This window comes from Tachysurus vachellii, chromosome 10 (assembly GCF_030014155.1).
Source record: "Tachysurus vachellii isolate PV-2020 chromosome 10, HZAU_Pvac_v1, whole genome shotgun sequence".
NCBI classification, from domain to species: Eukaryota; Metazoa; Chordata; class Actinopteri; order Siluriformes; family Bagridae; genus Tachysurus; species Tachysurus vachellii.
In genome coordinates, this window is record NC_083469.1 from 9,079,649 (window position 1) to 9,103,163 (window position 23,515).

At 38.4% G+C, this 23,515-nt stretch overlaps 2 protein-coding genes across 2 annotated transcripts; both read left to right on the plus strand.

Annotated features, from left to right (window-relative positions):
- The first annotated feature begins 136 nt into the window (after window positions 1–136).
- On the plus strand, window positions 137–13,610 carry gnmt (glycine N-methyltransferase). Its single transcript, XM_060879263.1, has 6 exons — window positions 137–441; window positions 9,014–9,141; window positions 9,249–9,362; window positions 9,441–9,583; window positions 10,524–10,648; window positions 11,394–13,610. Exons 1-6 carry the CDS (start codon window positions 236–238, stop codon window positions 11,563–11,565), a joined length of 888 nt encoding a protein of 295 aa, XP_060735246.1. The 5' UTR covers window positions 137–235; the 3' UTR covers window positions 11,566–13,610.
- Window positions 13,611–13,977: 367 nt separating this feature from the next.
- Window positions 13,978–22,944, plus strand: lgals8b (galectin 8b). The gene is made up of 8 exons (XM_060879262.1): window positions 13,978–14,134; window positions 15,987–16,075; window positions 17,104–17,314; window positions 18,637–18,756; window positions 18,859–18,885; window positions 18,972–19,060; window positions 19,142–19,307; window positions 21,489–22,944. Exons 1-8 carry the CDS (start codon window positions 14,096–14,098, stop codon window positions 21,636–21,638), a joined length of 891 nt encoding a protein of 296 aa, XP_060735245.1. The 5' UTR covers window positions 13,978–14,095; the 3' UTR covers window positions 21,639–22,944.
- The last annotated feature ends 571 nt before the right edge of the window (window positions 22,945–23,515 follow it).

Sequence of the window (23,515 nt, forward strand, 5' to 3'; positions counted from 1 at the left end):
TTCGTTCCCTTGACAACGTCACTGCAGCTTTGACCAATAAAAATGTAGGCGTGAAGGAACACTAGTATCTGATTGGTTTAAAGTTCTTCCGTTAGTTTGCTTCCGTATATAAATAATAACAGCCTGGTTGTGCATGGTCAGTACACGCGCCACGTTGTGAGAGAAAGATAACCGGCACGTTGTCTGATTAAATCTCGTTCCTCATTATAGTATATCACGTGGTATAAAAGACACGATGGTGGACAGTATTTACCGCACACGCTCTCTCGGTGTGGCCGCTGTCGGCCTGCCGGATCAGTACGCCGACGGTAAAGCGGCCAAAGTGTGGCAGCTGTACATCGGAGACACCAAGAGCCGCACAGAGGAGTACCGCAGCTGGGTGGTGTCTCTGCTCAAACAACAGGGCTGTAACATGGTGCTGGATGTAGCCTGTGGCACGGGGTAAATCCTCATTCACATACATACACACATACACATACATACATACATATACACATACACACACACATACACATACATACATACATACATATACACATACACACATACACATACATACATACATACATATACACATACACACATACACATACATACATACATACATATACACATACACACATACACATACACACACACATACACATACATACATACATATACACATACACACATACACATACATATACACACATACACATACATACATACATACATATACACATACACACATACACATACATACATACATACATATACACATACACACATACACATACATACATACATATACACATACACACATACACACATACACATACACATACATATACACACATTCTCACACATATACACTCTCTCACACACACACACAGACACACACATACATACATATACACATACACACATACACATACATACACATATACACATACACATACACACATACACATACATATACACACATACACACACGCATACATTCTCACACATATACACTCTCTCACACACACACACAGACACACACATACATACATATACACATACACACATACACATACACATACACATACGTACATACATATACACATACACACATACACATACATATACACACATACACACACACATTCTCACACACATACATACGCACACACATACACTCACACACACACTCACATACACACACATACACACACATACACTCAGACACATACACTCTCACACACACACACACACACACACACACACCCCACTACGTTTCCCTGATCCTGACCCTCATCATTTATTGTGTTCAGTGTAGGGGATTTTAATATCTTGTGCTTGCTTTGCATGTTGTTGATTAAACATGGTTAAAAATACTATTGCATTACATTAACAACAACTGTCCAGGTATAGAAGAAAATCTATAAAGCAATAGTGAAGAAGGAAACAAGAAATAACATATACAGTAAAATTATTTTCTTTGCATATCTAAACTTTTAGAAAGTTGGGATCAGAGCATTGGGGTCAAAGTCATGATCCAGCAGTCCTGGAGCAGACAGGTTCACAGACTTGCTGTTGGACCTGACAGTAGATTTGCAACCTTATGATCAGTTGCACAGAGACTTAACCACTGAAAAGTGTAGGCTCTATACTAAAGAACCAGAAAGACCTGCGCGGGTCTATTTTTTATCTGCATACCTCGTTGCTTTCACTTTTCTGACATACCCTATACTGCCAAATGTTTGCCTAATGACATATGTCTGCTGTTCCAGATGAAGTTCCACCCTCTTTGCTTTCATAACAATCTCCATTCTGCAGGAAGGCTTTCCATTAGATTTTGGATCATGAACTGGATGTGCTCGTTCATCCACAAGAGCATTAATAAGTTCAGTCACTGATGGCACGCGAGGAGGCCTGTGGTGCAGTCTTTATTCAGTTCATGACAAAGGTGTTCAGTTTGATTGAGGCCAAGGCTCAAGTTCTTCCATTGCAGCTTTGGTGATTTTTGCCCCTTTTCCACCGAGGCAGTTTGAGTGCTGGTTCAGAGCCAGAGCCTAATTTAAAATCAGTTCTTTCATTTTCGACACCCAAAGCACCGACTCTGAACCAGGAAAAGTGGTTCTTAAGTAGCACCAAAACATTGCTGGTCTAGACTTAAGAACCTTTTGCGTCAGGGGCTGGGGGCAGTTTTACTGTGACCAACAAGACAAAAGAGAATGTTGTTAGCGCCATTTTTAAATCATTTTAAAGCAGGATTTGCCGCGTTTGGATGCTAATGTAGGTTCGCAAAGCCATGAGCATTAACAGTAAAGCAACATCCACCATTGTTTATGTTGTGTTCATGTTTTCTGCTGCTGCGCTAACGTTTCTGTATAACGTTGTATACAGTGACGTAAGACTCGGCTCTGTGATGGCTCTCTAGCCCATGGAAAGGCAAACCGGTTCTTAGAAGGGCCGCCAGTGGAACCAACTTCCAACAGGCACCAGCACTAGCGCTGAACCAGCACCCGGTCCTTTATGGTGGAAAGGGGGCATTTGTGCAGCTGGGGCATTTGTGCACAGGGGTATTGTCATGCTGAATCATGTTTGAGCTTGGTTACAATGAAGGCAAATTGTAAAGCTACAGCATACAAAGACATTCTATATAATGTTCTGCTTCCAAATTTGTGGCAACAGACAGGAAGGACTACATGCGGGTGTGAAGATCAGGCAGCCTTATAATGTACTTGATCGAACGTACCCACATGGGTGTCTTCAAACAAGGTAAACATTACAATGTGTGGATTGTCCAGGTCCAGGTTTAAGAACCACTGATATAACTCACTAAATAGGAAAATATGCAAACTGTCCAGGAGTCCAGACCTACATGACCGGAGTTTGCCTCACTTGTTATATGCAGCGTTATATTCTTTCTCTCCCAACAGGGAGTCATTTAAGGTTCATCCATCGGTTTATTGACCTGTGCCGCATTTTATCTCTAATGTCTGTAGACGGAGGTGACAGAGTTTTGGCTGAATCTATTTCATAATAACCTGAAGAAATCCTTTGAACATACACGGCAGATTCTAGTAACCTAAGACCGGTATCTCGAACTTCTCACATGATGAGTACGAATTTGGAATTATGTATTATTTAAAATTAAAGGAATATAAATTGATATAAATAATAAATAATGTTATATAAATAATACATGATTAAATGCAGTTAGATTGTATTTTACAATAAATATATTATAAAGGAGTAACATATTTAATTTCATAATTCAGTATATAAACTACTGTACTCATTATAAAATATTATCATAGTTATTTTCACTACAGCATTGTTACAGCATGTCATTATATCAGATAAGTTTCAGAATGACACTTTTATTTCACTCTGTTATAATCTGTCAGTGAACACAATCTGTACTGAACCTGTGCAGTGATTGGCTAATCCTTTGCTAGTTATTCTTTTGCCTGGAACTGGCAGTGTGTGTAACTATCAGCTAGTTAAGATGTGTGGAAAAGTTATTCTAGGTATTACGTATGCAAATGGAACTACATGGAGGACCTGTATGAAGATTTTTGCGGTAACATTTTTGCGTTTGCTGTATAAATTAGGACTTTGATTGGCTATGAATATATTATCTAGGCAAAGTACAAAAAAGGACAGATGACAAAACCGTAAGAGAAAACAACATCAAGACAGTCAGGTATTATTCTATCTGCGCGTGTGTGTGTGTGTGTGAATAGGTTTTGGGAGGGTGTGTGTGGGTATGCATCTACTTAATGCAACTTTTATGCCCTCAAAGAGATTTTTTCTGACTTGATGTATTAAGCAACACTAATCATTTTTTTTGTCAAGATATTGATAGATTATTGGCTATTATTAAATTTTAGCTTCCAATCTAATATCACCACCAGCTGTTACTGCTATGGCAGATTTTAAAGACATGAACATCAGCACTAATGCTGTCTTTCATTCAGGATTGATCGAAGATCATTCGTATGAAGCTTCCCGTGGTTAGAGTTAGTACAGAACGTCCTAAAACTGCTGTTGGGACAGTCTTGGGAAAGTCTTTTGAGACTGAGGTGACAGTTGGCAGCTCTCTGTTGGCTGCGTAGTTCAGAAATAGTCTCCTCAGCCATGCAGTCAAGCAGCTTACACTTACAGCATACTCATCAATATTTCTGTTGCTTTAGCGTGAACGTGTGAGCAATCAGTGATCTTCTCTGACCCAAGATTCAACGGTGCTGATTGATAAATTAGAAAAGAACAAAAAAAATAAAATACGTTTATTAACTTAAAATCATCTGGATTAATTTTCTTTTACAAGGTCGACCTGGCCAAGAAGGCAACAAAAGTTACAACAACAGTTAAAGACACAAAAATAAAGAACATATAGAAAAGAGAGTGAACCCTCCCACATAAACAACACCTTTACCCTATTACCTCCCAGTCACGGTGCCTGTTCCATTGTCAGGACCTGAACCTTTTAGCTGACTGGAAAAAGGTTTGGTACAGATTCAATGTTTGCATGTTTTATGGCATCTCTCACAGTTAAGGCCAGGAGCTCAGATATGCTGTGGGATTGCAGAAGACCTTTATACTGCAATTTCATGATCTAAGAGTGCAGGTGTTCTTATACATTATAGATAAAGGTGATGTATTGTTACGCATTTATTAAATTATTTAAATAGGAAAATGATGAACTGGAATAGACGTCTGGAAAATGCTAATTAACGTTAACGTTATTTTGCCTCACTAACTTTTAACACAGCTCGCTAAAGATGTGTTCGAACCTTGATTTTGGATTATAGCTTAAATAAAATTGACATTTATTGTTGGTTTATTGTAGGTTTACAAGTTGGTTTATTCTTTACTTTGACTAAAAGAAAAAAGTAACTTTGTGATTTTAAAAACTGTGACACTCTAAAGACATTTCCTTAACTTAAAGTAGCTTTACTTCTGATTTTGAGAAAGCGCTGACACTGGAGTCGACTTACGAAAGAAATTTCATCATAGTCTTTATCTTGTCATTATGTGCGCACATTTATATACATTCTTCTATACATATTTGTGTGTTTGTAGTTACTATAGAAAGATAGAGTGTTAAAACGAGTGCATTAATATACAGCTTTGATATCCCTTTTAGACAGAACTACTGTCAGCCAAGGCAGATTAGTTGCTTAGTAGTTAGCACGTTTTCCTCACACCTGCAGAGTTTGGATGTTCTCCCAGTGTGTTGGGGGTTTGTTATTGGTACTCTGGTTCCTTACCACAGTATATTGGTATGCATTTTAGGCTGATTTAGCATCTCTAAATTGTCCATAGTGGTGAATGTGTGTGTCTATGGAGTCTCCTGCTTTGTGCCCTGAGTACCTTGGAATAGCCTCTGGGTTTATCATCATCCTCCATAGGATAAGCGTTACGAAAAATGGATGCTTACTGGTGCCCATGTGGCCTGCTATATTAGATTTGAGTGTTTTTGTGACAATATTTAGTTTTTCTGCAATATTGCCTGTCAGTATTCCATCGACCAAAGCCAAATACTCCTTTTTAGTTGAACCTATGCACAGAAGTATGTATTAACTTATTAACAAATTAAAAAGCAAACAAAAATTTCCCTATCATTGTCGTAAGCTCAAGTTTTATCCACAGTGTTTATTAAACTTGTAGTTGAACGTTGACAGGGAACTTTCAAATTTCATTTGAGAAGCAAAGAATTCTCTATTTATAAGACACAAGGAGAGTGAAGATATACTGAAGTGTCAAACAAGTATGACGCATGTGGAATATTGCAGTTTATCATTTGTACATGCCTAGCGATCAGCAGCGTCTCATGACCAGGGATTTCAGTGGGAAGAAGGTCGACGTAATTACGTAACAGAATAATGCTGAAATTCTATCTGAAATTCATCTGAAAAATGTAGATGTTTCTTTTTTTTTTCCAGCCATGTATATTGAGTGAGCTGAATGTATATCAGATATTTTTTTGTCCATGCCATAATCCAATGCCATTTTTTTCTCCCAATATTTGTAATATGTCTTACAATAACATCGGTCTGTACATCATATACACAATCTCTGAAATATGGCAGTGATTTGATCTGCAGGCTGATATGAAAACGTGTTTAATCTGGTTTAGTGAGTGCTTTTCCTTTCACTTTGTTTATCTCAGCGAATCTACAGAGAAGCTATGTCTACTGTGCATAATATCAGCAGAAACAGACTTTGCTTAGTCTGCTCTACAGCTCTACAAGTGTGGAACGCGATTTACATGCCTTACGCCGTCAGCATTTTTCAGCAGGTATAAGGAAGAGAAGTGTATCACTCATGACACTTCTCCAAAAATAATCTGAAGGAATGTTTTTCAGTCCGAAGATGAAATCGTTGTATAGATCTTGCTACAGCTCAGGCTTTGAACTTTACCCTCTCTTCCAGTGAAACAGTGACGCACTAACCTGACCTAATAATAACTTTAGTCATACAGTTACTCACATACAGCAGCTGTTTGTATGGCAATGTACACATACACTTGAACTCACACTCACACACATCGTTAAACACACACAGTTTTTATTCGGCACGCAAGCCACTTCTTATTCATATTCGTACTCCTATGAATCTCTCATTCACACTACCAGTACAGTTTCTTTATGAAGAATAACATTAACAATAGTTAGAGTTGAGTTTATTACATAGAGTTGTTTGTGAGATTTTTTCCAAAAAGGCCTGGTGTGGATGCAGGTTTTCACCCCAACCAAGCAGAAGCAACACCTGAAAGCCAAGAACAGCTGATTTAAACAATCCTGCACCTACACTTGCCCTTTTACAGATAAGATTAGACACCTGTGGTTTCTACAAGTGCACATTTCACATTGTACATTTATTTTCATATTTATTCAAATATATGTCCCAAACACTGGTGGCTCACCCATGGGGAATAAGTCAGTTATATCAACCATTTAACAAATATTAATCTTCATAAAGCTCTTATTCACAGCTCTACAGGTCCATGCAACAGGACAGTTAATGACTTACGGGTTGCCAGATTGGGATGTTAAAAAAAAAAACTCTTTGCAGCCACAATGAGCTTGTTTTAAAGCAAATTTCACTGCCATATTTCAGAGAGTGTGTATATGATGTACAGACCGATGTTATTGTAAGACATATTACAAATATTGGGAGAAAAAAATGGCAATGGATTATGGCATGGACAAAAAAAAATATCTGATATACATTCAGCTCACTCAATATACATGGCTGGAAAAAAAAAGAAACATCTACATTTTTCAGATGACCAAATTTTCAAGATTTTATTCTGAAACATGTAAAAGCTGGTTAATAATGTTACCTCGAACACATTTTAACAAATTTGGATGTCCAAATCTGCTCAGATGAGCTGCTAAAGTGTATAGTAGATGACTGTAGGACGGCTCTGGGGGTTTCATCACAGGGAAAAGTCACTATATAGAAACCAATAGCATAATTCAAGTGTGATAGAATTTCAGCATTATTCTGTTACGTAATTACGTCGACCTTCTTCCCACTGAAATCCCTGGTCATAAGACGCTGCTGATCGCTAGGCATGTACAAATGATATACTGCAATATTCCACATGCGACAAACTTGTTTGACACTTCAGTATATCTTCACTCTCCTTGTGTCTTATAAATAGAGAATTCTTTGCTTCTCAAATGAAATTTGAAAGTTCCCTGTCAACGTTCAACTACAAGTTTAATAAACACTGTGGATAAAACTTGAGCTTACGACATGTTTAAGCAGGAATCATGCTCTGTATGCCTACGCAGCACATTAAAAGTTCAGTATGTCTGAGACTTTGCTTGTTGAACCATTCTTGGGGTCAGTCGATCATTATTTAACTAAAATATCGCAACTGGTTCAATATTCAAGGTTTTACTGATAGGTAACTGAAAGGTATGATGCAATACATGGGGGCTGTTTTTTCTGTTGGCACTTGGTTTTGCACAGCATTGAATTTGTTTGTTGAATTTAACAGCTTTATTCGTGTTTAAATGTGTGGGACGATTCGGTTATCACTGTTGTGGAATTCCTACATTCCCAGTCCACAGATGCACAAAGTTCCTTGAGAGAAAAACATCATGTATCCACATTCCATACAATATTTTTCAGTGTTTTTAGGCCCATTATTCTGTATGATTTTCTATAATTTTCTCTAAATGCAACTTTGTCAGGATTTCTAGATACAAATCACAGATGGATATTAATTTGTTCACTCTAATACATTATTGTTTCTATAGTAATAATTGAAAACCGGTGCTAAAGTTTTTTGTGGATATTAAATGTCATTACTGGACTAGAGTAGTAATAATAATAATAATAATAATAATAATAATAATAATTTCATTTTTCTACCGCTTATCCGAACTACCTCGGGTCACGGGGAGCCTGTGCCTATCTCAGGCGTCATCGGGCATCAAGGCAGGATACACCCTGGACGGAGTGCCAACCCATCGCAGGGCACACAGTACTCTCATTCACTCACGCAATCACACACTACGGACAATTTTCCAGAGATGCCAATCAACCTACCATGCATGTCTTTGGACCGGGGGAGGAAACCGGAGTACCCGGAGGAAACCCCCGAGGCACGGGGAGAACATGCAAACTCCACACACACAAGGCGGAGGCGGGAATCGAACCCCCAACCCTGGAGGTGTGAGGCAAACGTGCTAACTACTAAGCCACCGTGCCCCCCAATAATAATAATAATAATAATAATAATAATAATAATAATAATAATAATAATAATAATAATACAAACCTAAAATAATTTATTGTAATTGTTGACCAAGAATATAATTGTTGTTTAAGAAGAAAAAACTGTGCTGCTAGAGAAAAAATAATCTAATCAACTCTGGGTTTGTGACACTAACTTGGTCCATCTTCATGTACACTGGCGCAATGTACATGGTAGATTTGAACTCGTACTGAACTTCAGAAACCTGTTGGGACTCTGCCATGTTGACAGTACCATTGCATATCCGTCTTCTTTTTACAGTGTGGACTCAATCATGCTTCTGGAGGAAGGGTTCAAGGTGGTCAGTGTAGATGCCAGCGATAAGATGCTGAAGCATGCACTCAAGGAGAGATGGGTGAGGAGGAAAGAGCCAGCGTTTGATAACTGGGGTAAGAAAATAATCCTAATGTAGCATGGAGCAACATGCAGTTTTGTAAATGATGCTAATGTGTTTATTTTGGACTGATTATTCCTCTATGGTTCATGTTTTTCTCAGAGATTGAAGAGGCTAACTGGCTTATGCTACCCGAAGAAATTCAGAAGCCTGGAGACGGATTCGATGCGGTTATCTGCCTGGGGAACTCGTTTGCTCATTTACCAGATTTTAAAGGTAAAGTGTGTGTATTAATGTTAACTTGAGCTCATTAATGGTTATAGATTTATTGAATGATTTTTGAATATCTCCCAGGGGATCAGAGCGATCAGAAGCTGGCGCTGCAGAACATAGCCAGCATGGTGAAACCTGGAGGAATCCTGATCATCGATCACAGGAACTACGACTACATCCTCGAAACAGGCAAAGCTCCTCGGGGCAAGAACATTTATTACCAGGTATCCCAGTGTTCAAAAATGAACGTTTGCATAAACGCGTACACGTTCAAATTCTGGGTTATCTATGGTTGGATCTGTGGGGATGTAGGACACAAACTATTTCTCCTGCCATCCTTTGTTAGACCGCTCAAATCGACATATGTGAGTAGCATAGACAAAATCTGGAACAAAATCTGACAACACTCTGTGGCCTTGGGTCAAAGAATATGGAAATAAACATCTTTCAGAAAACAAGTCCAAGAAAGGAGGCTCTAGTGAATTACTCAAGATAGGCCTATGTCGAAGCCTAATGGGGAGGGGGATTTGGTAACCTACTGGGGGGCATGTGGTAGCTTACTGAGGAGATGTGGTAGCTTACTGGGCAGGATATGGTAGCCTACTGGGGGGATGAGGTAGCCTACTGGGGGGATGAGGTAGCCTACTGGGGGGATGAGGTAGCCTAGCGGCTAAGGTGTTAAACCTTAGGCTGTGAGTTCAAATCCCAGGTCCACGAAGCTGCCACTGCTGGGCCCCTGAGCAAGGCCCTTAACCCTCAATTGCTCACTTGTATAAATGAGGTAAAATGTAAGATGCTCTGGATCCCCTCACAAGATCCCCTCACAAGCCTTGTTTTATTAATTCAGAAAAACACAGCATGTCGAATTATTGAGAAGCCAAAAAGCATAAAATCCTTAAGCCTTTCCTCTTTTGGAAAACGTGGTTACACCATCACCACTGACTGTCACAAAGCAGCGGTGGGTTTCATAAAGCGGACATTAACACTTTCAAAAAGTGGCCCATAATGCCTCTGGTTACAGACCTGTCTAGCATGAGTTAGTATAACTGCTGGATTCAGTGGATTTATCAGAGATTATTCTCTCATCCAAAGAGCCTTCACTGTTCAAAACTGGTTCTGAAAAGTCTTTCTTTCTTTCCCCGCTGCTCTGTGCTTGTTCTCTAGAGTGATTTGAAACAAGACATCGACACCTCTGTACTCTGGGTGAACAACAAGCCCACCATGGTGACACTGGACTACACACTGGAGATCCCACAGCCTGATGGATCACAGAAAGCACCTGAGACAAGGTACTACAGTAAAGCGAAGGATCTGATTCAAAGTGTACCATATAATAATAATAATAACAATAATAATAATTATTGTTATTATTATTATTATTATTATTATTATTATTATTGCAAAAAATCTGTATCCGGGTGTGCCTCTGGAACATGATAGCAGACAGTATCATTTACAGATTAGTAAAAGATACATACACCTTCAGAAAAGGTTGCCTAATTCCTTTGTATTCCTTGCAACCATCTCAGAGTTCAGATTTATGTTCAGTGATGCAACCCTTGTGTTCTAGATAATCAGCACAACGAGCAAGTGTACTGTTTTATGAGATTCGAGCAACTAAGAAAAATGCGGTCCAGTGTCAAACCATATGGGTCCAAAAGGGTTTTTATAATAAGAAAAATGTAAACAAAATTTCAGTCTAGCCCCTTTACATCTTCTTCAGTTTGTCCTTTGAAATGGTTGGATGTACAACACAACAGCTCCAGGCTATTCTGCTTTTTTGAAAGCTTCTGCTTTCAAAGAGTGTTCTTGATTTATACAGTTGCACTTTGGAATAATATCTTCCCCCTGTGTACTTTAAATCAGAATATTTATCTTTACCATATCTGCAATTTACTGTCATGTTACTGTAACAATGGTTGTATTAGGAATTACGGTTAATCTTACTTTTGCGTGCTGAATAATGATTTACTTCTGTTTTTTAGTAGCACATGACTTGAATAAGGAGAACCTAATTTCCTGTCTGTCTCACAGTAAATTCCGCCTGTCGTATTACCCGCACCGGCTGGAGAGCTTCAAGGAGCTACTGAAGGCAGCGTTCTTTGGAAAGTGCAAGCAGAAAGTTTTTGGTGATTTCAAGCACTATACTCCAGGACAAGGAGAAGCTCCTTGTTACTTTATCCACGTTGTTGAAAAGACTGCTTAAGGCAATCTTTATGACCCCAAATCTTTATCTCTGCTATTGTTTCATACGCATTATCTCTGCTTCGTTTGCCATTGTTTTAACAGCGGTCTGACCTTGAAAGCTTTCCACAACAGCAAAGGAAGAGCTGAAGACACAATGCTGAAGATCATCAGTTCACACAGAATGTGTGAAACCCAAAGAATACTGGGGCTTTAATGCCAGTGTTGCACCATGGGGCTTTAATGCCAGTGTTGCACCATGGTGCATCAGGCAGCTCATATTTGTGTGTGTGTGTGTGTGTGTGTGTGTGTGTGTGTGTGTGTGTGTGTGTGTGTGTGTGTGTGTGTGTGTGTGCCACTGAGGATTTTGTCCATTTTGCAAACATCAACAGCATAATTCATTTCTGATTCCTCAGCTGTAGGTACGGTTAATGCTTAGCTTGTGATAGAAGCTTCCGTGATACTAAACTTTTATAATCTTTTTTTTTTTATTTTTTTATTTGACTGTGTATAAACAGATCTGCATTGCAAAATCTAAATACACAACTACATCTCTTAACCTAAAGGCCAACTGAAGAAACAAAGTGTCCGGTTTACTCATCCATATCTTCCGTTGAAGTCAGCTAGAAAAACCTTTTACAAACAGAACTCTTTGCTTTTCCTCCAGCTTTACTACCATCCATCTTTTGTTTAAAATGTTGTTGAAAAACCTTTCATTAACAGACTGAGGCAGAGACCCAAATTCTCATTACTCCCTGTAGTCTGATTAAGGCCAAAGACTGTATGGATATTTTCTTTAAAAACTGGCGTATTAAAAAATGTGTATTAAATTAACAGAGACATTTAAAGGATTACTCCACACCAACATTTGGACCAACATTTACTGAATGTTGCAGTGTATTCTTGCGGAGATTAATTTAAACATTTATCTCTGACTGTTTTATCCTCGGTTAAAAGTTTTCCACATTATTTCACTGCTAGTGAAAAAAGTTCAAATTTTAATTCTAATACCGTCGCCAAAGGAGTTATACCTGTCCTCACATACAGTAGATTGTCAACTAGCCTACCCAAGGCTCTGTCGTAACTCAGCACAACTACACATGTTAACCTACGTTAGAGAGGCTCACAATCGGTAACTCGTCACTGGGTTAATGCTGAGTTAACTGGAAAATATAGCACTAGCTGTATCAAATCATTTAATGCATTTCATGGTCCTTTAAGACTGTGATAGTGTTTACAAAGCTCACAGTCTCCAGCTGCTGAAATGATCATTGATTGACTGAGTTTATAGAATGTTTAAATATGCACTACAGAAAAATGTAGAATCGTACATTTTCTCATCCAAACGGTTTGTTGATATGTTATTAATGTTTCACTTGCTCAAGTGTTTGTTTGGTCTGTCTCCAAAGTGCAGAGTTCAGGTAGAAATTGTTCAACCACTGCTTGTCCTAATGTGACCTAAAATGAATGAAGTGTAATTTCAGGTCACTTTAGGACCTTTTCAAGATTGTTTGTACTTTCAGATATACATAATGACATGTCAATATTATATTGTTCTTGCTAAAGTACCGTTTTTGTATAAGTAAGAATCTACATTATACTGACATAGTATTTTGGTATATGTTATTGCAGTGTAATCAGAAATGATCAAACTGTTGGTTATTTTAAGGCAGCAGCTGATTTTGTATCTTGATGGTTTTTTGGCTGAAAGTGAACGAACACGTTCAGAACGAACGCCTTGTTGTCCAAATGCTTTTAAATCTGCGAACAGTGTATAATTTCTTTTTGTTGATTTATATAAAATTACATGTAAATAATTATAGACAAGATAAAGAAAAGTCTTATATTACAGAGATTTACAGAACTTTAATTAAACTGCTGTGTTAATATTTGATATTTTCTGTCGATTAGAAGATATAAAAACCACAGTATGAATGTTAGTATTCATTCTTGTTTGAATTCATTATTTGTATAAGAATAAAGTACATACACACAAATATTTTTGCCAAAACACAATCACTTAATCCCATATTTTTGTGCATCATTAAAGTCAAAATGGCAAAATTATATGCTGTGTGATGCAATTTTTATATGTTTAGTTTTTAATCAGTCAGTGAGGTATGTAATTTAGATTTGAGTCAGTCAGGTGTGTATACTGTATTCTTATGGTTTTAGGCAGAAATGTGTTTTATTAGGATGTATATCATTTATGTTTTAGTCATTAATGTATGGAAATATTCAAAGATCGCTGAACCACAAACCATGTAAAAGCCTCATCCTTAAAGAAAGGAACATTCACACTTTGAAATTTTATACTATCTGCTAATAGTAATAGTGATCTTAGACTAAGTCCACTTTTAAAATGTCTGTAAGGTGTAACATTACAAATAAAACAAGCCAATTTGAATCGACTCGCATGAAGCGAGTTGTTCACACAGAACCGATTCGTGCACGATTCATCTCTGATAGGGAAAAATGGCGTTTTGAGAAGAGCTTAAAAAAAAATTCAAAACATCCTCATCTACAAACTGGTGTAATACAGAGTTTCCCCAATGTCCGTGGCTAATGCAAAACAAGCCGTTTTCAACCCGGTAGGTATTATCATATTAGTCCGTATTTCTGCATTTTATCAGATAAACATCAGCTTTTTAGCATCAGTTATCATATTTTAGCATCTGTTTACATGTCCTAGTTAGCATCTATTAGCATCTGTTTACATGTCCTGGTTAGCATCTATTAGCATCTGTTAGCATCTGTTTACATGTCCTAGTTAGCATCTATTAGCATCTGTTAGTATCTGTTTACATGTCCTGGTTAGCATCTATTAGCATCTGTTAGTATCTGTTTACATGTCCTGGTTAGCATCAGTTATCATCTGTTATCATCTGTTTACATGTCCTGGTTAGCATCAGTTAGCATCTGTTTACATGTCCTGGTTAGCATCATTTAGCATCTGTTTACATGTCCTGGTTAGCGTCATTTAGCATCTGTTTACATGTCCTGGTTAGCATCATTTAGCATCTGTTTACATGTCCTGGTTAGCATCATTTAGCATCTGTTTACATGTCCTGGTTAGCATCTGTTTAATGTCCTGGTTAGCATCTGTTTAATGTCCTGGTTAGCATCTGTTTACATGTCCTGGTTAGCATCTGTTAGCATCTGTTTACATGTCCTGGTTAGCATCTGTTAGCATATGTTTACATGTCCTGGTTAGCATCTGTTTACATGTCCTGGTTAACATGTTAGCATCTGTTTACATGTTCTGGTTAGCATTTGTTTACATGTTCTGGTTAGCATCTGTTAGCATCTGTTTACATGTCCTGGTTAGTATCTGTTAGCATCTGTTTACATGTCCTGGTTAGCATCAGTTAGCATCTGTTAGCATCTGTTTACATGTCCTGGTTAGCATCAGTTAGCATCTGTTTACATGTCCTGGTTAGCATCAGTTAGCATCTATTAGCATCTGTTAGTATCTGTTTACATGTCCTGGTTAACATCTGTTATCATCAGTTATCATCTGTTATCATCTGTTTACATGTCCTGGTTAGCATCTGTTTAATGTCCTGGTTAGCATCTGTTTACATGTCCTGGTTAGCATCTGTTAGCATCTGTTTACATGTCCTGGTTAGTATCTGTTAGCATCTGTTTACATGTCCTGGTTAGCATCAGTTAGCATCTGTTAGCATCTGTTTACATGTCCTGGTTAGCATCAGTTAGCATCTATTAGCATCTGTTAGTATCTGTTTACATGTCCTGGTTAGCATCTGTTATCATCAGTTATCATCTGTTATCATCTGTTTACATGTCCTGGTTAGCATCAGTTTGCATCTGTTTACATGTCCTGGTTAGCATCATTTAGTATCTGTTTACATGTCCTGGTTAGCATCATTTAGCATCTGTTTACATGTCCTGGTTAGCATCATTTAGCATCTGTTTACATGTCCTGGTTAGCATCATTTAGCATCTGTTTACATGTCCTGGTTAACATGTTAGCATCTGTTTACATGTTCTGGTTAGCATTTGTTTACATGTTCTGGTTAGCATCTGTTAGCATCTGTTTACATGTCCTGGTTAGCATCAGTTAGCATCTGTTTACATGTTCTGGTTAGCATCAGTTAGCATCTGTTTACATGTTCTGGTTAGCATTTGTTTACATGTTCTGGTTAGCATCTGTTAGCATCTGTTTACATGTCCTGGTTAGCATCAGTTAGCATCTGTTTACATGTCCTGGTTAGCATCAGTTAGCATCTGTTTACATGTCCTGGTTAGCATCAGTTAGCATCTGCTAATCGCTTCAGATGAAAGCAGTCGAAACACTGAGCTGTACACCGAAAACAGAGGCTAAAAGCAAAGTCGCCACCATGTTTAATTCCTTGTGTTTAAATAAAGTAGACCTGTTATTTGTGAACACAATCGTTAATACAATCTGGTGGATTTTTTCAGGTAATTCCTTTCACAGGACTCATCCCAGGTGGGCTTCAGCCAGGGGAGATGGTTGTAGTTCAGGGCTGTGTTCTAAATCATGCTGACAGGTAACACTTTACTCACCACTCAGACTGCGATATGAACATCACTATCATTAATATCCCATTTCAACCAGCTTACAGTGATGTGATGGGATTTAATAGTCACTTCAGCTCTCCCTACGTAGATAGAGTGATGCAGCAGAGCTTTAATTCTTCAGTTTGTCCAGTTCTCTGATCATGTCTCACTCTGCTCCGTAAAGTTCAGTCTAACACCAATAGCAACAACATCTGAGATCAGATAAACGATCCGAGCCGTGTCTCGTCTCTGCTGTAACTTGGGTTGTAGAGCTGCATTGTATCTTGGAACTTTAAATCCAGCGTTTGATGTCCCTTCAATACTCGTTACTCATGTCACATTTCTCATTAATATGACATCCAACGCTGCCGGACGAGAGCGTATCAAAAACAAAACACGCTCTTGCTGTTTTTCTTTTTATGAGCTAAAAGCAAAACCTTAGAATCAAACATTTATTCTTTCTGTTTAAATATTATTTCTTACGTTAAACACCATTTTAACCCCACTAGCAATGTCCTCTTACACTGGAGAACGAATCAGCAAATTATGAGCTGAATCGCCAAAAAACACAAGACCGACATTTTGATATAAACGTGTTTCGGGGTGGAGTTTTCCTTGAAATGTTTTGGTTACTCTGGATTAGTGATTTGATAACTCGTGAAATCCACACAGCTGAAATATCTGTAACCTGTACAGAAATATCTGTAACTGTTGCATAAAGATTTCACAGGTTTATTATTTCCTTTCTATTTTAAGGCATAGAATACAGATGCAGTCTGATGTAATTTAATTGCAAATACACATTTTGCAGCATTTTAAAATATATGTTTAGAAGAGTGCAATAGTTATAAATATAAATAGTTTAAAATGACCAGAAACATGATTTGTCAAGGTAAAATATTAAGCAGTGTAGTTATATGTTATATGTAAGTGTATATATATATATATATATATATATATATATATATATATATATATATATATATATATATATATATATATATACCCACACTTCCAGGTTCCAGTTTGACCTGACCTGTGGCAGCAGCACTAAGCCCAGAGCCGACATCGCTTTCCACTTCAATCCCCGCTTCAGGAACGCTCCATGCATCGTTTGCAACTCCTTACATCAAGGTGGCTGGGGCCGAGAGGAGATTCTCGATCAGATGCCCTTTAAGCAAGGAGCGTCCTTTGAGACAATCATTCTAGTTCAGGAAGATGTGTTCAAGGTAAGAGACCCGATAGTCACCTTGAGAGTCTAGGTTTGAGGTGGCTTGGCATGTGATGACAAATACCAGTATTTACCAACTGTCTCTGAGCAGGATATAAATGTGTGAAATCCTAATCCCAAACCTGTTTGCTACAAACATGCGACTTCCTGTCTGACGTTAGCCCGCACTTGTATGGGTGACCTGTGCACATGCAGAATAATTGACGTGCATGTGCTTCCTTCTTGCAGACAGGTTTCCTAAGTGAGTCAATAACTGACTAGAGCATGTAAGCCAGTTTAGTTACTGTACAGAAGTTCCAGGGACTTCCACCAGGCGGCGTTGTAGGGGCAATAATAACTGTATTTTTAAGATTATGATGCTGGTTCCAAACTAAGCTTTAAATTAAAACCAGCCCTTTTAACCGCCAGCTGTCTTATTTTTCACAAAACATCAGTGTCTGCTTTCTATTGCATATTTTTCTTGCATCTGTTAGCTACTGGATAAAATTAGAAACTAAACATGTCTAATTTGATATGTGTGAGTGATTTAATATCTGTTCAGTTTTCCTAATTTCCTCATTTTCCAGCTATCAGAGACATGATATACAGTATTACATTTCCAAAGCAACGATAAACTAAGCAAACGGAAGTTACCTGCATCGGGTGGTTTGATTCAATAGAAGGTTTATTATAAAAGATGAACTCATTACAATCACTGTTCGGTCCTTCCAGGATTATGCGATCACAAAAAAACATGCAAATTTCAGCAGGCTTGGGTTAAGATGCTACACGTGACATCATCACAACATGCATTCAGCCCTCTTGGATTCATGTGCGTCTAACATGAGTACAGTTGCAATCTTACATCGCAGATTTTTTATCAAAAAAAGTGGATGTACAGGTTTTGAGCTGTAGCTTGGGTGAGAGTTTTACCAAGACCTAATAACCATCCATATGAGCTTCGGTATTCATGTATGTTTGAAGTGTATATGTGTGAAATATGCTTCTATTTTGCTTATATCTCAGAGAGAAGTTTGTGAAATGCCACAGAAAGCCTACAAGGTGTCTGGGTTTAGTAGAGACACGAAAGTCCATTATTAACCAAACAACTAACCCCATTCAGAATCTGTTTGCACTTTTCTGGAAGCCACTACACAATCATGTCTTATTTTGGAGATAATTAGGGTCGCTAAACTATAACTGAGGGTTCTCTACACCTCCAACTCGTCCGGTAAAGCAAGCATAGTCGATCAACATGCTAAGACAGCTGATCAGCCATTAAAGACCCAAAGCAGAGGTGTGGTGTGTCTGTACCTGCTGATCGCTGTTTCTCTCCTGCAGGTGGCAGTAAACGGAGCTCATGTCCTGGAGTATCAGCACAGAATCCCTCTGCACAGGATCGACACGTTCTCCATATCAGGAAAAGTTCAAATACAAGCCATCGGCTACGTCCCAAGCTCAGTAAGAAGCTCTGTCTCATCACAACAAATGATTATCTACTGATTTGTTTTCATATCAGGTTAGTTATTAAGATTTATAGTAATCTCAGACTCATTTCCACAGGCAATATTTTCAGAATCAGGTGATCTGGTGAGTTCATCTAACTGATATATTACTTTGAAACCAGAATTCCAAGTGCACCAGTTACAGTAAAGACATTTTCTCATCACCTCTAGAGTATACCCTACAGAGGCAGTATACTTAAAGGGCTCAGTCCTGGACAGCACATAACAATTAAAGGCAACGTCACTTTATTTCCTCACAGGTACCTCGGCTCTTATCCTTCATTTTATTAATTTATTCTTACTATAATCTCTGTAACAGTGATTTTTCTCATGTGTTCTAGTTTCTCTGTAAACCTGAGGTGCGGCGAGTCAAAGAACATCGCACTACACATCAACGCACGCATCAAATCAGGCACGTTGATCCGCAACTCCTTCTTATGCGAGTCTTGGGGACCCGAGGAGATGGAGCTGTCGTACTTCCCGTTCACAGCTGGGAAATATTTTGAGGTAGGAGTGTGTGTTAAATGCATAGGAAAGGGGCTGAGAGCACATCTGACTTTCACACAGGAGGTGAGACGTCGATATATCAGTGGTACAGCATGTCATAACATCTGAGAACGGTGAAACTTTGATATTCTTATACTATATAGTTCTACACTCACTATCCACTTTATTAGGTACACCTTACTAGTACTGGTGTGGTCTTCTGCTGCTGTAGCCCATCCGCCTCAAGGTTCGACGTGTTGTTTGTTCAGAGATGCTCTTCTGCATACCTCGGTTGTAACGAGTGTTTATTTGAGTTACTGTTGCCTTTCTATCAGCTCGAACCTGTCTGGCCATTCTCCTCTGACCTCTGGCATCAACAAGGCATTTGCGCCCACAGAACTGTCGCTCACTGGATATTTTCTCTTTTTCGGACCATTCTCTGTAAACCCTAGAGATGGTTGTGCGTGAAAATCCCAGTAGATCAGCAGTTTCTGAAATACTCAGACCAGCCCGTCTGGCACCAACAACCATGCCACGTTCAAAGTCACTTAAATCACCTTTCTTCCCCATTCTGACGCTCGGTTTGAACTGCAGCAGATCGTCTTGATCATGTCTACATGACTAAATGCATTGAGTTGCTGCCATGTGATTGGCTGATTAGAAATTTGCGTTAACAAGCAGTTGGACAGGCGTACCTAATAAAGTGGATAGTGAGTGTATATAGACTTTCCTGAACTTTGAGAAATGCTCTACTGAAGAGCTAAATCTCAGTGCCGGTCACAAGGCAGAATGAAAATGGGAGGGTCGTGACAGGAAGGGCATCCGGCATAAAACGTGCCAAATCAGATGATCTGCTGTGGCAACACCGAACAGGGAGCAGCTGAAAGAACAACAATAACATGAGCATTGTGGGGATTTTAATGGCCGCTGTCAAATCCAGTAACCAAATCAGTTCGGTTTACCTCAATGTTATTATGGCACGTAATTTGCCAACAATTTGTTTCCTGTGACATTCAGCCGAACTCGCACTCAGTGTTAAGGCAGACTGTTATTACCACCGTGTTTATAACACAGGCTTCATATCCAACGTGATCTGTACATGAAGAGTGACATGCAACAGCTTTTTTAAAATTATTATTTATTTATTTATTTTAATTTATAATTAGACCTTATCAGATCTTCCATTCTGTATATGATGAAAGGAAAAAATTTAAAGATTTTTATTTAAAGCTATTTCTGGTTCTCCTGCCACGCAGCGTACAATGGCGAATGCTTCTCTGGAGATATATGAAGCCACCTTTAAATATTTTTAAACTGCAGTATCATATGGCAGACAGACACTTGGAGTAGAGCACTAAACTCTTCTATTCCCTTCCTGCAACTGGCTAGTGTTGCTCTGATCGACAGGAAACGGAGAGGAAGACAATTAACCAGAACGATGAGGAGGCTTGATTTCGTGCTAATACACTACTAATATCCAAAAGCCCAAGTCGGTGAAAATCATATTAAAACACATTACTGCTAAAACTCCTGATCTTAAACCAATACCTTCATGTGTTTTTAATTGAATCTCAGCCTTCCATATGCGTAGCGAAGATCCTCCTCATGGAACTTATTGTCAAGACCTAAAGCACATTCGTTCCTGACTCGTGTGAACGATCCGGTACTTTAAAAGACAAGTAATTGAAATAACCTTTAATAAAAACAAATACGGAACAGCTTAGGAACATGTAAAAGGAAAAAAAAACTTAGTGCTTAGTATTTAGTATTTGTTTTACCTCACCATGGAAATATACAATGCACAGCTGAGACATGACAACCTGAGAACTTTGAATTGTAATAATAATAATTTACCTAAGAACTGCTGCTTTAATCCTAAACACTGCCCTGTGCTCTTCCCAGGACTCTTATTAACATTACTGTATACTGTGCTGTACCTCTAATCCCACTGTCTGCTCAGTTACCTTTTGAGTCTAACTTGTACCTCTGGCTTTCTCATTAGACATTTAAATCTTTCATGGTAATTTGCATAAAGCTTAAAATTTAAGCTGAAATTGTGTGTGATTGCAAAGATTCCTGAGGTTCCATGAAGTACAGATTAAATCAGGATTGAATCTCAATATCGATATGTTTGTTAATCACAGATTTCTGGTCGTCTGTGGCTCTCAAAACACACCTGTTCTCATCCATCTGTGTCCTCAGATCATCATCCTGTGCCAGACTCACCAGTTTAAAATCGCAGTGAATGGAGAGCATCTGCTGGAGTACAGACACCGAGTGCAGGACCTGAGCTCCATCACCCAGCTGGAGGTCCTCGGAGACATGGACTTACAGGACATTAAGCTCTGGTGACTCTCAGCTCAGAAATAGCACACGCTCACTTCAGCACTCATGCTTTATTTATTTATTTATTTAGTTAGTTATTTTTATTAAGTGTAACTTAATAAATAAATAAATGACGGCTGTGCCACTGATGGAAAAGGTTTCGAAAACATGATCTGAGACCTGGATTCGTGAAACCTTTTTCCATAGTGTAGCAATTCTAAATATAAAATAAATGTCTACTTACTTGCTTTGTGTCACAGTGACATGAAACATATTTAAAAAAAAAAAAGCAGTATATTTTTCTGAGATGTTATTTGCACAGAGCATTTAGTACTGACTCACAAAAAGCTCTTATAATAGCTATAATCTGGATTGAGTGAAGATCCTGGGCATGGTGTTTGTAAGGAATAATCAATGGTTTAATTTTATAGCTTTAATGTTACATTACAAGGGTTTACATGAACCACTATTACATGTGTTCTAGGAGTTACACAGTGGGTTAATTAGTAGTTAGTTAGCACATTTGCTTTGCACCAGCAGGGACAGGGGTTCGATTTGCCTTGTGTGTGTAGAGTTTGCATGTTCTCCCTGTGCATGGGGGGCTCACTGACATGCGTGTAGGCCGACTGGCATCTCTAAATTGTCCGTAGCGAATGGGGTGTGTGTGTGTGAATGTGGACTGTGATTGGTTCCTGCACCGTCCAGGGTGTCCTCCGTCTTATACCCCTTGGGAGTCACTTGGGATAAGCTCTAGGTTTGTCGTGACCTTGTATACAATAATCACTACTAAGTTTTATTTTTGAGTTGAAGTTCTGAGTGCATGATTTTTCTTTCTATATTATATTAATCATAGATAAAAGCCTAACTATCTGGTCATGACATTGAAACAGTAAAATAAATACATATAGCTCCAGAACGCCAGCTCGAATCTACCAGCAGTCGTGTTAAGACCAGACAAAGTGCTGCTTACATTATATCAGATGCTATGATGGTGAGACCGATGGCTTTTCTGAATATGAAATGTTCAGCTCAAATGACTCCAATAAGTAAACATGAGGGAACATCTTTTCCCGATGTGCCCAATATTTAAATAAGGGGGAATGTAATTATTCAGGGGTGAAAAGATCTTTTTTTAAAAAAAATACTGTATGCAACTGCTGGAATAATCAACAAATTAACAAGGGTAAATTTCCAACCATGATGTTCGTTTGGTTTCAATGGAGGACTGTATAATCAGTTTACAAAGAGTGCAAATGTATTGTTACGGAGTAACAGTGTTCTTATTATTCATGTGCTTTATACTGATGTGTTTAATAAAGCATGTAACAAACAACGCAATGGACTTCCAAGGCTTTGTTCAGAGACGGAAGCTTAAATCCAGTATGTACACGGAAACGTCTTTGCCGTCAGGTTCCATACTTCAGGATGAGTCTCTTGGCTCTTTATTTAGAGAATCAATCCGTTCATGCCTGCGAGGGTTGAGTAGAAACGTCAGAGGCCGACTTTTTCCATCGCATCTAGACCACCTAATATAGCCTTATATAGCATCTAGACCACTTTATATAGCCTTTGTGAAGGAACTGGACGTCAACTGAAACTGCCATTTATATTTTCCTACTTCTATGTATATGTATGTATGCATTTACCCATTTGTTTAATTCATTTTATTTATTCATTTCCTCATTTTTCTGTTTTAAATGTAACTTCGACATTTTATTTTACTGACTACTTAAATTATTGTTGTCCTTCAGCTGTTCCTCTAATCTGCATTTTTGATTTTTTGCCACTGATGCAATTCCTGATACAACCTTCCCGTTGTATCCGTTTGGGACCAGCACTGAGAATTAACTCCTCAGCGACTGGGTTGGTTCCTTGTCCGGACATCAAACCCGGTCTGCAGTGGT

What these genes read in the sequence shown, in the direction of transcription:
- gnmt (XM_060879263.1), top strand. Translation starts at nt 236, where the DNA reads ATGGTGGACAGTATTTACCGCACACGCTCTCTCGGTGTGGCCGCTGTC. An exon ending in GCCAGCGTTTGATAACTGGG is followed by an intron (nt 9,142 to 9,248) that starts GTAAGAAAATAA and finishes TGTTTTTCTCAG; the next exon opens with AGATTGAAGAGGCTAACTGG. An exon ending in TCATTTACCAGATTTTAAAG is followed by an intron (nt 9,363 to 9,440) that starts GTAAAGTGTGTG and finishes AATATCTCCCAG; the next exon opens with GGGATCAGAGCGATCAGAAG.
- lgals8b (XM_060879262.1), top strand. Translation starts at nt 14,096, where the DNA reads ATGTCCGTGGCTAATGCAAAACAAGCCGTTTTCAACCCG. An exon ending in GTTCTAAATCATGCTGACAG is followed by an intron (nt 16,076 to 17,103) that starts GTAACACTTTAC and finishes CCACACTTCCAG; the next exon opens with GTTCCAGTTTGACCTGACCT. An exon ending in CAGCTGGGAAATATTTTGAG is followed by an intron (nt 19,308 to 21,488) that starts GTAGGAGTGTGT and finishes CTGTGTCCTCAG; the next exon opens with ATCATCATCCTGTGCCAGAC.